Source organism: Belonocnema kinseyi, chromosome 8 (genome assembly GCF_010883055.1).
Source record: "Belonocnema kinseyi isolate 2016_QV_RU_SX_M_011 chromosome 8, B_treatae_v1, whole genome shotgun sequence".
In the NCBI taxonomy this organism is placed as follows: domain Eukaryota; kingdom Metazoa; phylum Arthropoda; class Insecta; order Hymenoptera; family Cynipidae; genus Belonocnema; species Belonocnema kinseyi.
In genome coordinates, this window is record NC_046664.1 from 118,589,055 (window position 1) to 118,607,114 (window position 18,060).

Sequence of the window (18,060 nt, forward strand, 5' to 3'; positions counted from 1 at the left end):
TCAATCTCTTCATTTTATTTCAAAGCAGATAGAGATATAAATAGAACCGCCGAAGTGCTCCGACCGGCAATCGTACACCTTCGAGTTTTCAAATTCAGAAGAAGATAAATGGGTTGCGCGCGCATCTCAGTCATATACATCGTCTCCTACCATATTAACACGGACATAGACGTGACATAGTATTGTACCACGTCTCGTTTCAGATCTGGGATCACTGATTCGGTCATCGACCGTCCAATATGTCGAAATGTCCATTCACACGTCCGGTAAATTCAGTAAAATATGGTAAAATTTTAGTAACCTTTCAGTGAGTTTCAGAAGATAACTAAAATATTACTACATTTAACTGCATTTTTCGAAGGTGTGAATGGATAGTCCGATATGTTGGTCGGTCGAAGGCTGATTAACTTAAGGTGTAAAAGAGCCTTAAGGAGGTAATATACGCGTAGAAAACAACGTTTAATACGGAGAGTATTATACGTTAACAGCCCTGACTATATGTCGATGCTATTTACTCTGCACGCTAGGTGCAGTCTTGAGGCTAAAATGTGAACGAGTTTTGGTGATATCTATCTCTCCTAGGTGGCGTCTGTGTTGATGCTTGTGTTTTAGAAGGGGATGATCAGGAATATAGGAACATGGCGGACATGTAAATAACGAGTGAGTGTTTATAATAATCACGTCCCCAAATTATTTACATTTTCTGTATGAAACAAATTTGCATTATTTTTATATTTAAATTGAAAAAGGGACCGATCTGTTCGGTGTGGTACTTAAGTGTTGGCTTAATGTCTCTGTTTAAATATTTTTTCAGTTAGAATTATGGGAAGTTAATTTGCACAAGCAAACCATTTCATGTAATATATAAAAACCGCAATTCATTTATATTGCATGAAACAGTTTGTTTACGTAAATTATTCTTCCTGTAAATATAAATTTTAAAATATATTAAAATTAGCTTTGAATGGTTGGAAAGCGGATTGAAGGGGTTGCCGGAATAGAGCTGTAGTTCGTTCTATCTCCACTAGATGGCGCCGTTTCGTTACTTTTCTACTTCATATTCTTTAACATGGGACTACGCAGCGTGTTACTCTGCGTGACATATTTCATTGCTTGATCTGATTTACGTTGTGTAAAATTCTGATTTTTTTTTAAATAGCTTAGAATTTTTTAGAATTACTTGTTAAAGACTTATAATAAAATATGGATAGAATATTGAAAGGTGTCATGAAATATCGAAATTGTCACAGAGAGGGAATGGTAAAACAATTCCAGAAAGTTCGAGACCATCCAGAGGTTAGTTTACACGTAAAAAACGAAGTGTTTGAATGCCCGTCTAAACCAACGATGAATTTCGTCTGCCAGTCTGACTAGGCAGATGAAAAACCCCCGGATAGAAGATTGTCTAGCAATACCCTACCGATAGAAATCTTAGAGTATATGCTAAAGATTCTAAAGGCTGTGAGAAGCTCTGAGAAACTGTCCACAGGCACTCAGGTAGATATATTTAAAGGTCCAGGTAGCTCGTTCAAATGTTTTAAAGGCTTTAAAATGTCCTTTCTGAAATTAAAATAAAAATGCGATTATAACTAACAAGCAGAGAGGCTGAAATTGAAATAAAAATTCGATCATAAATAACAAGCAGAGAGAATATATCAATAGAGTAGTCGACACTTAAGGGTCCTTTGTTAAGCTTTCGAATTAAAATTTAGAAGTAGATTTTTTAAATTTCATAGTTAAGGGCATCTGATACTCAGAAAATGGTCGATTTTTTCAGTGTTAGATTCCCCCGGCTTTTTTCCTAGGATAAGAAATATTTTGCCTTCAAAATCTGGGAAATGATAGCGAACATGCCAAGGGACGTCCCCACACACTTTTTTTTTTTGTTTTTTTTGTAAAAAAAATTTTGATATCGCTAACAGCGTGCGTGTATATTTCGAGGTTATGTGTGTTACAATTCACCCGAGCGTTACTTCCAAACTACACGATATTTTTGGCCGAAAACTTTGGACTTACCAATAAACATAGTAACTAATCTCCCGGAACTAAACTTGTTTGCAGGCAATCAAAAAAGTTTATTTCATAAATAATTTCCAGATTATCGGAAAGGCAGAGATGACAAACGACGTAACCTCAAAATAATGCATATGCATAAAATTTTTATTTGGCACAATACATTTTTTTCGTTATTATACCTCAAAAAAGTGTCCGGGGACGTCTGTTATGATATTTTATAGCATCTCCGAATTCAGTTTTTAAAAATTTGCATTTTTATGGAAAAAAAGCCGGGGAAACTGTAAGTATCACATGCCCTTAAAGGCATGTGACACCTCACTTTATCAGTTCACTGAATGTTTTTTTGAACCTAAGAACTTTTTGTGTAAATAAAATATTGAGCTGAAACTTTGGAAAATGTATTAGAGTACAATAAAGTACGTTTAGGTACTGCATTTGGTAGGAACTTCACTGAAAATTATTTCATCTTTTTTCTGAACCTCCACATTTTTTGCACGTTCGCACTTTTTTTATACATAAAATATCGGGCTCAAACTTTGAAAAATGCAAGAGCCGAGAGAAAACTACGTTTAAGTACAAAGCTTAATAATAAAAGATATAAAAAAAATTTCAACTATCAATTCCACCGGCATCAGCCGGTAACGTTGTACACGAAAATACGAACCCTCTAGAGCCTCGTCTAGTGGCCGCCAGGGTTCGTATTTTCGTGTACAACGTTACCGGCTGATTCCGATGGAATTGATAGTTGTAATATTTCTTTTTACATCTTTTATTATTATGATTTGTACTTAAGCGTAGTTTTCTTTCGGCTCTTGCATTTCTCAAAGTTTGAAACCGATATTTTGCGTATAAAAAAGTTGAAACGTTCAAAAAATGTCGAGGTCCAGAAAAAAGATTAGATAATTTTCAGTGAAGTTCCTACCAAAATGCAGTACCTAAACGTACTTTATTGTACTCTAATACATTTTTCAAAGTTTCAGCTCGATATTTTATTTACAAAAAAAGTTCTTAGGTTCAAAAAAACATTCAGTGCACTGAAAAAGTGAGGTCGGTAATATAGGAATTTAGCTGTGTCACATGCCCTTAATAGCCTAAAACATAATAGTTCAGAATCTACGGGTTTCGATGATTTGAAATATCTATTTTTCTTTTTTAAAATGCTTCAAATTGGAATTAATACGACGTTTCTCGTAAATGGAATGAGATACGCCAAAAAAGAAAAGATTTTTGAATTCAACTAGAAAATTGTATATTAGTATATAAGTTATAATTGAGGGCCGGGATGCAAGAACCGGGCGAACGCTCGAAACGTGTAAAACAAACGTCCACGTGAAGAAAGTGGAGATGGAAAATTTTGTTTCGAATTTTAATTTTTCAAACATACATTCCAATAGGAAATTTAATTGTGCATTTTTTTTCCTCATGGAAAAAATTGTAGCTTTTTTAGTTTTCGAAATAAATAGAAAAAACGAATTTTTCATCAAACCAAAATTTAAGAGTAACTGTGAAGGTAAGAAGTTGAAATATTGACATTGAAAAAATTTTATAATTTTTTTTCGTCACGTCATAAAAATTGGACATTGATACTTTCCAGCGCTTGGGGAGTCGAGCGAATTTTGAGCTGGAAAGAAGTTCCAGCGACAAAGTTGTTCAGTAAGGAATCAAGAAGTTTTTTGGAAAATATTACTTCGATTAATTTAACGGTTTAAAAATGGTCGGTGCTCGCGCGTAGCCAAGAGCGTCTCCCGCGTCTCCGCTCGGCTAACCGAATTCGATCGACAGCAGGTTGAAAGTACACAATGCAAATTAAATAAGTACTAAAAATAATGTTTTCTTATCAATATATTATAGTTTACTCTTTAGGCTTATTTTCAAAAATGATCATAGAAATTCTTTCAAAACAAATTTAAAATATAGGAAACTGTAGTAATTAAAACCTACCTTTTATAGTGCATTCTGCAATGTTGACGAAACAATGTAAAAAATGGTCATTTCTGCTTCGTTCTTTGAATAGTGCACATTTAAAGATATCTTTCAAGACAAATAGTGTGTCAAGCATTTTAATTTCTTTTTGGATTTCAAACATCCTCTTTTCTCGGACTTTAATTGCGCGTCCAGACAGTGGAAATTTAACTTTTATTATATTTAATATTTACGCTAATTAAAAATACTCGATTATTTTCATTTTACTGTTCTTTATTTCACTCTTCCTCATCTTCCCCATTTCTTACTACTATGTCTTGAAACAATCTTTCATAAAAATCCTTTTCAGACTGACTTAAATACTTTAACAAGCATTTTATATCTTTCAGTTTTTCTTTAGTGACTTCGATGCATTTCGGTTTAGGACACTGGTAGTTTGTGAAATTGACATGTCATTTGAAGTTAAAACTTTTTTGGAGTACCGTCATACTTTTCGTAAACATCAACTGACATGTTCGAACTGTACACTATTTTTACCGTGTTTCGTATTTGAAAACCTTCCGGGGCCAGCTTTCCTACTTTTTCGAACGCGATATCAAAATCTTTCATTGCTTCCAAATCGTCAATCATGATAAATTCCGCAACAACATTCCGAAAACAAAAATATTTTGTTATAGTAATTTAACGCGATAAGAGGTAGGCTTTTATTACTACAGTTTCCTATATTTTAAATTTGTTTTGAAAGAATTTCTATGATCATTTTTCAAAATAAGCCTAAAGAGTAAACTATAATATATTGATAAGAAAACATTATTTTTAGTACTTATTTAATTTGCATTGTGTACTTTCAACGAGCTGTCGATCGAATTTGGTTATCCGAGAGGTGACGCGGGAGACGCTCTTGCCTACGCGCGAGCACCGCCCGTTTTTAAACCATTAAATTAATCGAAGTAATATTTTTCAAAAAACTTCTTGATTCCTTACTGAACAACTTTATCGCTGGCACTTCTTTCCAGCTCAAAATTCGCTCGACTCCTCAAGCGCTGGAAAGTATCAATGTCCAATTTTTATGACGTGACGGAAAAAATTATTAACTGTTTTCAATGTCAATATTTCAACTTTTAACCTTCACAGTTATTCTTAGAACAGTGCAAAGCGTAATCCCTGTTAATTTTATTGCGAAATTCCCAAAATTGAGTGACTGAGCATGAGTTGAAGTCAAAATAGAAATTAAATTTTGGTTTGGTGAAAATTTCATTTTTTCTATTTATTTCGAAAACTAAAAAAGCTACAACTTTTTCCATGAGGAAAAAAATGAACAATTAAATTTCCTATTAGAATGTATGTTTGAAAAATTAAAATTCGAAACAAAATTTTCCATCTCCACTTTCTTCACGTGGACAATTGTTTTACCCGTTTCGAGCGTTCGCCCGGTTCTTGCATCCCGGCCCTCAATTATAAATATATATAATGATAAAATTCATAAATTTAAAAAAAAGTGTTCATTTGAAGAGAAATTTAAAAAGGGAGAGTCGGGTTAGCGACTGCCAACTTCTGTAAATAACTCTGTACGCCCGGTACGTGATAAGTACAAAAGAAACATATTAACGTCGCATACCTCTTACAAGGACCTTGAAAAGGAACCAAATCTCTCAGACTATCCCAGAGACTAAATCATTCAAATCGACTCTGCTTATAGACTCAAATGGGCCTGGCCATTTCGCTTGAGAATACTGAGAGATTTCTATCGGTAGGGTAGAAATTTGACATTTACACAAGCTAGCACGTATGCATTGTTTTTAAATATAATAAATAAATGCATGATTGCTTTGAAAACATAGGTAATATTTTTCAAACCGAAACTAAATAATAGAGGAAATTTTCTTGCAAAAAGATTTAGTGAAAAAATTGTCTTTTCTTTCCAGCTAAACCCGTTCTAGTTTCGTTGTTGGTTATGAACATAACCATAACAATTGCCTGTAGAATGTCAACAAGCGGATTGATAATGTATATTTGAGTTAGAACAGGATTTTAAGCTATAAGTCATTCTATCGATTTTCATCTTGAAACATTGAGTAAGGGAAAAAGTTTAGCAGTAATTCATGTGGTAAGGGTGCAGAAATGAAAATAAAGGGAATAAGCTAAATTCAGTCATCGTTAACAGACTAGCGTTTGTTAGTTCTCCCCATCACGGCTTTAAATTGCAAGTGTTTATTAAATAACACATATATTGTAATACAAATCGAGAGATTTATAATTATGTCTAAATTTTCTAACATTTTTCTTTATGTTAAAATTATTTATAAATTATAAGTGAGATACGGGACACTCGATGTCAAAATTTCGAATAAATAATGACATGTAGGTTTGCTTAAAATTTTCCTTTTGATAAGTATTCCCATTTTGTAAATTTACTATAATAGATACTATGTATTTTTAAGGTTTCAGTAAACATTTACTCTAACTTTATGAACTTCAAAATCAAAATTTGCCGCAGCCATCTTAGGCCATGAATATACCAATCGTATTTTTATCCGGAATTGTGTAATTTGCACACTAGAATATCCCTATGTTTAAAATAGAGCAAATGAAGAATATTTTGAACATTGATTAATTAATTTTAAATTATTTAAACAGATTTAATATGTTTAAATAATTTTTCTTTCGAAATTTCGTTTTTTCCTAATAATTATTACTACTAGTCTAGTGAAATACTTATTCACATTGATTTGTTAATTTTCAATTATTTAAACAAATTGAATTTGTTTAAATAATTTTTTCTCCATTTTCAAATTCATAACTATTACTATTTCTTCAGTAAAATTTTGACCACCATTGTTTAATTAATGTTTCATTGTGTAAACAAATTTCATTTATTCATTTTTTTTTAGAAAAATATTACTATTATCGTTAAGTGATATAAATTTATTTTCAATTATTCACCAATCGTTAAAGTTAGAAATTATTACTTATTTTTAACAACCTTAAATTTATTTAAGCAATATTTTTTTACAAAATATACTTCATGAAATTCAAATTAAAATAAAATATACTCAATAAATATTATGGGATAATTAAACTTTCTAACCTCAAAATCTCACAACTAGCATTAGGTTTTCAAAAATAATAAATCGTATAAATATAATATTACTGACTTAATTAACACAATAATTTTCCCAGATATCTCAGTATTTCTTTTCCAAAAAATAAAGAGTATTGAAATACTTTATGTGATATTTCTAATCCGATAAGAGATCGGTCATTGACAAGAGAAAGTCAAAATGCAACTCCGTCCAAACTGTTTAATAAACTTGAGCAAAAGTTGTTTTTCTCTAACTCGAGATTTTATAAGCTTTCCTACAGGCACTCCCGCTATCTGATAATTAAACTCTTACTTTCAGTATAAATTTATTTATTTTCAATCGCATGTAAACAAGTGGAATTCATCCCTAAGAAATTGCTACTTTTATGTAAAAGATGGCGCCAAGCAGTTCCGTAGCCGTTCTCAATAATGAGAAAATTCATCAATTAAACAAAAGTGTTAATAATTTGAAGAGAAATTTAAAAAGGGAGAGGTGGGTTAGCGACGGCCAACTACTGTAAATAACTCTGCCCGTCCGGTACGTGACAAATACCAAAGGAAAATTATATTTTCGTCGCATCACTCTTAAAAGAACCACTAAAAGGATCTTAAAAATGACCCAAATCTCTCTGACTATCTCAGAGACTAAATCATTCAAATCGAACCTGAAAATAGTTTCAAACCGGCCAGGCTATTTCGCCTGAGATTACTCTGAGATTTCTATTGGTAGGGTACTGGCGAATCCTAGTATCCGGCATTTTCACTTCATCGTCAACTAACTTCACTTCGTTTAGTACTGAGGGGAAAACAATCTACCAAATGCACGGGACAAAACTTTATTTTTATGTTATCTTCACAACCCTGCCGATAGAAATCTCTGAGTATATTCTAGACTCTAGGGTCAGAGAAGCTCAGAGAAATTCTCCGCAGGCACATAGGTAGATATATTTAAAGGTCCAGGTAGCTCTTTTAAATGTTTTAAAGGCTTTAAAATGTCCTTTCCGAAATTGAAATAGAAATACGATCATAAATAACAAGCAGAGAGGCTGAAATTGAAATAAGAATTCGGTCATAAATAACAAGCAGAGAGTCTATATCAATAGAGTAGCCGACACTTAAGGGTCCTTTGTTAAGCTGTCGGATTAAAATTTAGAAGTAGATTTTTTATATTTCATAGTTAACAGCCTAAAACATAATAATTCAGAATCTACGGGTTTCGATGATTTCAGATATCTAACTTTTTTTTTTTAAAATGCTGAAAAGTGGAAATAATACAACGTTTCTCGTAAATGGAATGAGATACGCCAAAAAAGACAACATTTTTTAATTCAACTATAAAATTGTATATTAGTATATAAGTTATAATTATAAATAAGTATTATGTGAAAATTAATCAATTAAAAAAAAGTGTAAATAATTTTAAGAGAAATTTAAAAAGGGAGATTCGGGTTAGCGACTGCCAACTACTGTAAATAACTCTGCCCACCCGATACGTAACGAATACAAAAGGAACATTATATTACCGTCGCACCACTTTTAAAAGGACCACTAAAAGGACCTTGAAAAGGACCCAAATATCTCAGACTATCTCAGAGACTAAATCATTCAAATCGACTCTGCTTATAGACTCAAATGGGCCAGGCTATTTCGCTTCAGAATACTCTGAGATTTCTATCGGTAGGGAATGAATAATAATTACCATAATTTTATTATGTCATTAAATAGTTCTTAACAAATAAAAAATATTTTTCGAATACAGTTATATAGAAAAAATTAGTTTCTACGAAAATATTAGCAAAAAAGGACCTAATCCCATGCCTTTGATCCATTGTTTTCCCCTCAGCAATCAACGATGTGCAGCTAGCTGTTGATTGAAGTGAAAATACCTAATTGTAATTTCGCACTAGTTTCAAAACATCCACGTGCAGATTTATCAATTCGTATTTTAAGCAAAACACGCAAAAAAATTTGGCCTAAAACTTCAAAATTTGAAAAATATGTACGGTGCGCGGGCACATTCTCATTGCGCGCTTCGCGCTAAGTATGAGCGTGCGGGTATGCTCTCGCTTTTTGCGCTCGTTTTCGTACGTTAAATGCGTACACTTTAACTACATTTTTTCAAATATCGGAAATACTATAACTTAAATCGAAAACTGTGATCTAAACTTCTAAGGAATTACAGCCATAAATTGTAACTGCAATTTTTTTCTATTCGTTTTTAAAGAAGGTTCTCAAAGCACGTTTGGCTTTGGCGATTACATTCTTATTACAAAAATTGCGCTCGTTAATTTCTGTCCAATTGAAAAACTTCATCAACATCATTTGTAAATTCTGTTAAAATCTACTAAAAACAATGCTTTTAACTTATGGATCTCTTAAAAACCAAAATTGCATATTTAAGAAAATGATCCAACTCTTGGATCTTTCGTCTAATAAGAAATTTCATGAAAACAGTTTCGACAAACGTATATTTTATATCTAGTAGAAATTTGTATTGATATTTCTTTATCTATAAAAAAAATTTACCTTTTTTTGCAAGTTTTTAAAATGTTGAAAAGCATATAACTTTTTCAGTTTTTATCGAATTTATAAATGTCATTAAGGTAATTTGCAAGCCTTTTTGCCGTGCACCACAAAATTTGACAAAAATTTTAAAACTCATAACAAATTTTTATTCAAATTTTGAAAAAGCTCTCACTTTGAATTTTTGTTTAATCGAAAAATTTAACTGACATAGTTTCTAAATACATTTGATATCTAGTGACGAATATAAATGAAATTTTCTTATCTTTTATAAAAATGTTTTTTTTTTCTATTTTTTCTAAACATTTTCAAAAATTTGAAAAGTACATAATTTTTCTAATTTTCATCGAAATTGAAAATTTTATTTGGATAATTTGCAAGTCTTCTACTCATCAGTAAGAAACTTTGACAAAAATTTCAAAAATTTTAAAATAAAAAATTTTCAAATTTTGAAAATGCTCTAAATTTTTTTTATTTAGTTGGCAATATCTGCTAAACGAACTTAACCTGCATTTTGGGAACCTTAAGAAGTGGATCAAAGGCTGACTCGATTGGATAAATCCTTCAAAAGTTAGAGTAGCTATAACATTCTGGTAACCTTACATACAGCCAGACATACAGACTGAAATCAATAAAATTGTATGATTTTTGGATTCTGTGAGTGCTGAAACGTAAAGATTCGTTAAAAACCAGAGACCGAAAATTTGGACGACTATATTGCACTCTCATGAATGAGAATGTAAGAATGAGTTAAAGTAAAAAATATGCCCCCTGCGAGGGCACATTCTCATTGCGCGCTCGGCGTTTCGCCCCAAGTTTAAGCACACCTAGGGCGCGCTATTTTTTTGAAAATGACCCAACTTTTGGAAATTTTGTCGTATTAAAAAATTTCATGATAATAGTTTCGAAAAACATATATTTTACATCTACTAGAAATTTGGATTGATATTTCTGCACCTATTAAACCATTTTTTTTCCTGTTTTAGAAAATTTTAAAAATGTTGAAAAGAATATAACTTTTTGAAGTCTTGTCGAATTTAAAAATGGCATTAGGATAATTTCGTTTTAGCAAAAACGAAAGGTTGAGACAATCGAATTATTGATTTAAAAATGGTTAAGATATGAAATTACAATTGATTAACATCAAGTTTACATGAGTGATATGTGTTAGTTTTCTTGTTATTTAATTGGATATATGCAGCATGGAACTACCAAAATATTCTGAATAACTTCGTCTTAGTGTCCACCCTTTAAAAAAAGGAAAAGACTTTAGTCACGAGTTTTTAAAATGATATCGAGAAAGAAATAAAGGATAGAAATAGCATTGTGGAAACTTACAAAAGATTTTAATTTTTTGCCGCTTGGAATAAGGCCCTTTGTAGAAACTCGAGAATCCTGGTCAGGCACTCAGTTGGTAAAGTTGGTCAACCTCCCTTCCTTTGCTGTTGCATGATGGCACAATAGGTTGGTGGTGCGTTTGTTAGGAGGGCTTTCTTCTTTGTTAAAGGGGCTCACAGAGTTTAAGTTAAAACTGATGTTAAAGTTATTTTTATCAGGTAATTGATATTTCACTGATTTCACTTGATTCTAAATGATGTTTTAAAAGTTCCGGAGAGTTCTTGGGCAGCGATTCAATGGTAGAAATAAATTTGTCTTAACCCTTCAAGATGTGGGTATATATAGGCAGAAATCTGATAAGGGGAGGAAAAATAGTCTCACTATACTTAGAAAATTGTCGATTTTACCAGTTTTAGGCTCCCCCGGCTTTTTTTTGGAATAATAAATATTTTGTCTTAAAAATTTGGGAAATGATAGCGAACATGCAAATGGACGTCCCCACACACTTTTTTTTGTAGGTTAATTTAAAAAAGTTTTAATTTAGCAAAATGTGCTTAATTTGCATAGCGCTTAGGAAATAGTATCGATTTTTTCAGTGCTAGATTCCCCCGGCTTTTTTCCTAGGATAAGAAATATTTCTCCTTCAAAATCTGAGAAATGATAGCTAACATGCTAATGGACGTCCCCGCACACTTTTTAAATGTTTTTTTGTCCAAAATTTTTTGATATTGCAAACAACGTGCATGTATATTTCGAGGTTATGTGTGTTACAATTCACCCGAGCGTTGCTTCCAAACTACATAATATTTTTGGCCGAAAACTTTGGACTTGAAAATAAACATAGTAACTAATCTCCCGGAACTAACCTTTTTTGCAAGCAATCAAAAAAGTTTATTTCATAAATAATTTCCAGATTATTGGAAAGGCAGAGATGAAAAACGACGTATCCTGAAAATCATGCATATACATGAAATTTTTATTTAGCACAATAAATTTTTTTGTTATTATATCCCTCAAAAGAGTCCGGGGACGTCCGTTATGATATTTTATAGCATCTCCGAATTCAGTTTTTAAAAATTTTCATTTTTATGGAAAAAAAGCCGGGGAAACTGTAAGTATCACATGCCCTTAAGGGGTAGTCGAAGACCACATATCATTATGACGTTTATGGCCTTTTCACTAATTGGACCATAGTAGATGGGCCTCGCGTGTTCCCTCGTGGGGCTTGCTTCCTTTTGATTGGTTATGACGTCAACGACCGCGCATTCACATGATTTACATGATCACTTGATATTTCTTAGATTTTGACATAGAATTTATAACTTGATTCAGAATATAAATAGTAAATGTATATGACAATAATAATTGATAATAATTGATCATGGTGATTAATAATAAAAGATACTAAAAGATCAATTTATAAATAACTCGAGTCTTCGGATATATAATATAAAGTGGTTCATGTATCTATGGTCGGTATGGTAGGGTGTTTCGGATAACCATTTACTAATCGATAAGTGTTCCTTAGAGAATATATTGGAAGAATACTTTTATGATAACGATAATTTATAGGTTCTGAGTATTTTATATAATTGATATTGACAATTGATTATTATTATAGATAAGTAAATATTATGTACATATAACGGTCACAGGGCGTGACACCCCCAACTTAGATTTGAGTATTTTGAATGAAATGAACAATACTCAAACTTTTCAATTGACTTTATATTGAATAGATTTTCGTATAGATAAAAAAAAATTAGGGTAAATTGAAGTTACTTTTGGGGCAGGTGTCTACGTTCTCGATTTTAACTTATTGTAAGAGACATATTTTCGTGGCAGAAAGAAGGTTTTTCGGTTTACATAGAATAGATTTCATAAAACTGCAAGTCCTTCGGCTTCTTCCTCCTGCTCGATTATAATGCGCGATCGTAAATTCGGATGGAGCTTTAGCAAACAATAGATTTCCGCCGGTTAAGATGTTATATAAAATGCATTTCTATGGTTGTTTAATTGTGACAAAATGTAATTGTGCGATTTTGAAATTATTTTTAACAGGAGGTTTTTTTTAGTTATTTTCATAGTTAAAATTTCTTATAGGACGTGTACAATTGATCGCATGATGACGTCTTTTATAACATCGCGCGTATGCGGATGTCCATTCATATAATTTTATTTTTTCGAAGTACATTTCTTGTATATTTTGAATATTATTGTTCGATGGCACTTGGTCCTCGCTAAAATGATAAGTATCGGATAATGATCTTAACATTTCTCGGGCAGCGTTATGCTTTGCTGTTGTCTTTGAAAAGTTGGCTTCGCCAGTTTAAACATATTTTTCTTTAAATTTCTTAGTTTGACACGTCACTATGAATACTTGAGATGATGTTTTTGGATTCAATACAGCTACTTCGTAATTTGGTTTTGAAAAATTATATTATATACTAATTTCGCTGAGTGTCTGTACCGGGATGATAGATTCGCTTGGGTTTATCCTTGCATTGGCTGGTTCCATTTTGCTGAAACATACATAGATTTTCAAAAAGAAATTTAATATTACAAGATGAAATTGATTAGTTAGATAAATTGACTATGAGATAAACATAAATTATTTGTAATTACAATTAGAAGAGCATTGGAAAATGTATATTCACAAGTTCTGTATTTAGTATAAATTGTTTATGAAGATGTTAAAATTTTAGACTATTAGAAACTTGTGTATATATATTTACTTATTAGATTGTTTTTAAAATATATGTATGTTTTTTAGGAACTGATTTTGATTACAATTATTTTTATAATTGTTCTAATTTAATTTTAAACCTATTTTGTACTTTTCATTCGTTTATTTTTACTAGATATGGACCTAATTTAATGCGGAACTTTAAATTTCCCTTTTATACTATTTACGTTGTGTTTCAAGATACATAATTAAATTTTTTTTAAATATTTTTGTCGTTGTTCCGTTACAACGTTTATCTTTGACACTTTTTTGATACAATTGATATATATAGTACACGGAAACAATTTGTACTTGAGGAATTACTGAACTAGTTACGTTGTGGCAGATATGAGAAAAAGTCGGTGAATTAACAATAACTATTCTGTAAATCATTTCGAACTGGTCTGTCATAATCACAGAACTGATAATAAGTATTAAAAGTTGGTGTCGTAGAAGTTCGAAACGATTATCACGAACAAGTTGAAATACCGGGACGTGGCGGCGCGCTACTCAAGTGTGTGTCGCAAACGCAGATGTTATACGACAGTACAGTTGCTTCAGTGTGTGTTAATGTTGTGCGTACCGGCATCGCATCGACGAGATTCAATAAAAAACCACAAATCAAAATTACAAAAACGAAAAATCAATGGAAATTAGATGTAAAATATTGTTATTTTTAAGAATAATTTCAATCTTTGAATGCAATTTCTTCTTTTTTGTTCAAAGTTGAACTATTTGGTTAAAAATTTATCTTTTTGTAGAAAAAAATTCATATTTTTCGTTGGAATTCATAGTTTTAGTTGATAAATCATCTATTGAGTTACAAATGCTTCTTTACTCTTGAAGATTGATAATTTTAATAGAAATTATAAAAAGTTAAATAATTATTAATTTTAAAAAATTCAAGTAATTTTAAGCGATATTTAGAAGTTTTAAAAAGATTTCACTATGCTTTAAAAGTTAAAAACTTTTCAAAAAATGTAAAAAAATGTAATTTTTTATTGTTACAACATACATTTTTAAAGCCATTCAAGAATTTTGAAAACGTTAAGATAATGAAAATAATTGCTTGAAGTTCCTGGAACAATTCCAAAAGTTTTATTTAAAAAAAAATTGATTTTAGTAGAATATTTAGAACGATTAAAAACAGCAAAAAATAGGCGAATAGAGAGAAATGATGTAATTATTAATTTAGAAAAATTAGAATTTTTTTAAATTTATATTTTTTAGTTTAAAATTGAAAATTTTTTATTATTGGTTACAGATTTTTATTTTTTATTTTCTTAGCTAAAAGTTCATGTATTTTGTTAAAAAATCGTCTTTTTTGGTAAAAAAAATTCTATGAGTGCAGCTGACTAAAAAAACAGTCGTAATAATTATTAAGATTGTAAATGGAAATCTGTATTTGGGTGACTTTCCAACTAAGTGGAAAAGAGCTAAAACTGTATCAATTTCTAAACAAGGAACAAACCATCATCTTGTTAATAATTATCGACCAACAAGTCTTCGTTCACGTCTGAGTGAAATTGCGTAGAAAAATATTAAAAATAGCATCAATAAAATATTGAAAAAATATTTTTAACAGGAAATTTAAAAAGATTTCAAAATAAAAACAGGTTTCGATAAATGAATAAAAATTGAACGATTATAATTTTTTGTTTAATTAAAAGGTTTATATATAAATAGAAATTAATTTTATCTTAAGTCTTAAGAAATTAGTAATTGTTCAACTGTTATTCATTTATCGTTAGTTTTGAAATATTTTTAAACATTCTGTTAAAACTATTTTTCCGAAATATAAAATTATCTAAAATTCCTTCAATATAAAAAATAGGAATATTCTCTTGAAATTAATTGTTCAGAATAAAAAATTGTTTGCAATTTTCTTCTCAATATTAATAATTTTTTCATAACATTTGAAGCCTTTTAAAATGCTCCAAGTGCTTCTAATTTTTGGATTGTTTGAAATCTTCTCGAAACCTTTAAATATCTCTTAAACTTACTCGATTTTTTATAAATTAATAATAATATCGTTTTTATTTATTTATGAAATTTTTTGCTTTTTTAGTCTTTCTAAATATTATGTTAAAATTAATTTTTTTTAAATAAAACATCATTTGCAATTTTTCCATATTCAAACATGAATTATAAAAATGCTAAACTGGAAACTTTTAAATTATCTCCTTTAACATTCTTTGAAATCCGTTTGAATTTTCTAAAAATATTCTAAAGATTTCAATTTTATGAAATTATACACAATTTTTTCACATAATTAAAATATATTAAAAATTAGTTAGAAATGATTATAATTAGCCTAAACTTTTAACAATAGTCCTTATTTTATATTTCAAATATTAAAAAATGTAAAAGTCTCTGTTTTTTTTTCATTTTAAGGATTACGTTTTTGTAATTGATATTAAAAGTTTCATAAATTGTTCATTAATACGATAGTATTATTTTGTATAAAAAGCATTAGAGACTGTATATTTTAAACAAATTTTATCTTTTTAAAAAATGTAACATAATAGAAATAAAGTAAAAATAAGTAACAATCCTGATTGATGATTTGAAAATAGAAAAAATTATTAATTTTAAATTGAAACGTTTAATCCTAAAGAATTTTAGTTTAAATTAAAAAAAATTAAACTATGCATGAATTAAAAAAAAAAACTATAATTATTAACTAATATTATAGAAATTTTAGAGATGATACGAATTTGCGAGAGGTACCAGAATCATTTAGTTTTAAATGACATTTAAAGTGATTTAAATTAATTTTATTATTAAAAAATTAGAGTTTTCTGTAAAAAAAAGTTCACTCTGACTTTTACGAGTAACAATTGAAGAATTCAATTCTAAAAACTTAAAACTGATATGATTTCTAATTAAAAGCATCAAAAATAACAATTTTAAGCCTAATTGAGCCATTAAATTTGGAACAATTTCCAAGTTCCGTTAAAATTTAAATTAGGACCATCAAAATAAATTTAAAAAAATTAGTCATTTTTAAATTATGCATAACGCTCTTAAAAATTCTTCTAAAAATCCTCAGCTTGAAATCGCAAATCTTATAATTATCAATTATTGGAAAAATGAAAAAAATGAACAAATCCCCCGGATTATTTGGAGTTTGCTTGAGTCCTTAATTTTGGAAAATGTTCTCCATACTACAAAAAAGATGCGCGCAATTTTAATTTTTTTCTAATGAAATTCATAAATGTTTTTATTTTTATACTATTTGTATGAAAATCATTTCGTCTTTCTACAGGGATAGGAAATTAAATTTTTTGTGTAACAAGGCTAAATTGAAAGCAAATTGTGAGTTTTATAATGAAATAAGAGCGAAAAAACGTCAAATTTTAATGTTTTCGAAAAATTACCATTTTTTATAAAGAATTCATCTTTTTTGTTAAAAAAAAATCAACTTTTTGGTGTCATGTTGTACTACTTTGTTAAACGTTTGTTTTATTTGCTAAAGCTTGAACTTTTTTCATATAAAGTCCATTTTCAATTTAAAATTTAAATACTTTATCTTCAATTTCAAAATTCATTGGTATTATTAAAATTGTTGACTATTTTCTGAAAAATTATTGTGTTTCATTTTTTTTCATCGAAAATAATGAAAAAATTATTAGTTTACGGGCAACAATTCAAAATTCAAAAAGTTCGAAAAAATTATTTTTCCCCAAAATTGTTTTCATGTTTTCGTGAACATCAAAGTATATACTATATTTGTTCTGACATCTTTAATCATAATTTTTTTTTCAAAGCTTTACTTTTTAATCATGTTAGTGCTTACTTCAGTGATTGTTATACTATATTAATCAATGCATATATGTTGGAATTTTCAAATATACATTCTTTTAACATTTTATTATAATTTTTGAATGTTTTGTTTTGAGCGATATGGTAAAAGATACAACATGTCGACATCAAATATTTAATACTAGGATCAAATATTGTTGACCTCACAGAATAAAGTAATGATAAACTATTGGGGAAAAAGTGAAAATAATAACATTCACTTGGGTTTATAAACTGTCCAATATATTCGATTTTTCACAAAACTTTGCAAATTTTTTCTTCGATCCTGCCAAAATGTAGACTTCGAACAAATTAGTCGTAATAATTTCAAATTGTAAAATTGTTTATAAATATAGTGTTCAAGTGTAAGGAATTTTCGAATGTTTGAAACTTATTTTTTGCAAGTTCAGACATTTCATTTCAACAACATTTCAGTGACAAACGTCACGAAAATATCCGAGGTTCAAGTAACAAAATTTAATACGACTCGGTCCACCAAAAACGTTGGGCACGGCACGCGTCGTTTCTCACATCGCATATCGCACAAGCGTGCACCCTAAGAACACGGAGTGACCCAAGGACAACCGCCTTCTGCATTTTTCCCGCAAGTGTTCTAGCATATTGTTGACACGCAGGGATGCTTTTTAGG

At 29.8% G+C, this 18,060-nt stretch overlaps 1 protein-coding gene across 10 annotated transcripts in view; it reads left to right on the forward strand.

The window, feature by feature from the left end:
- The window catches only part of LOC117179013 (beta carbonic anhydrase 1), a 544,277-nt gene that overhangs the window by 384,813 nt on the left and 141,404 nt on the right, over nucleotides 1-18,060 (forward strand). For 7 of the 10 annotated variants that reach the window (XM_033370632.1, XM_033370637.1, XM_033370631.1 and 4 more), the window contains exon 1: nucleotides 1,090-1,296. The exons of 2 other annotated variants lie outside the window; for them this stretch is intronic. In XM_033370632.1, coding sequence (XP_033226523.1) covers nucleotides 1,204-1,296 — 93 coding nt within the window. In that variant the 5' untranslated portion in view covers nucleotides 1,090-1,203. Of the gene's footprint in view, nucleotides 1-1,089; nucleotides 1,297-5,705; nucleotides 5,726-18,060 lie in introns of those variants that run through there. One more of the 10 variants, XM_033370634.1, reaches the window with a different exon arrangement.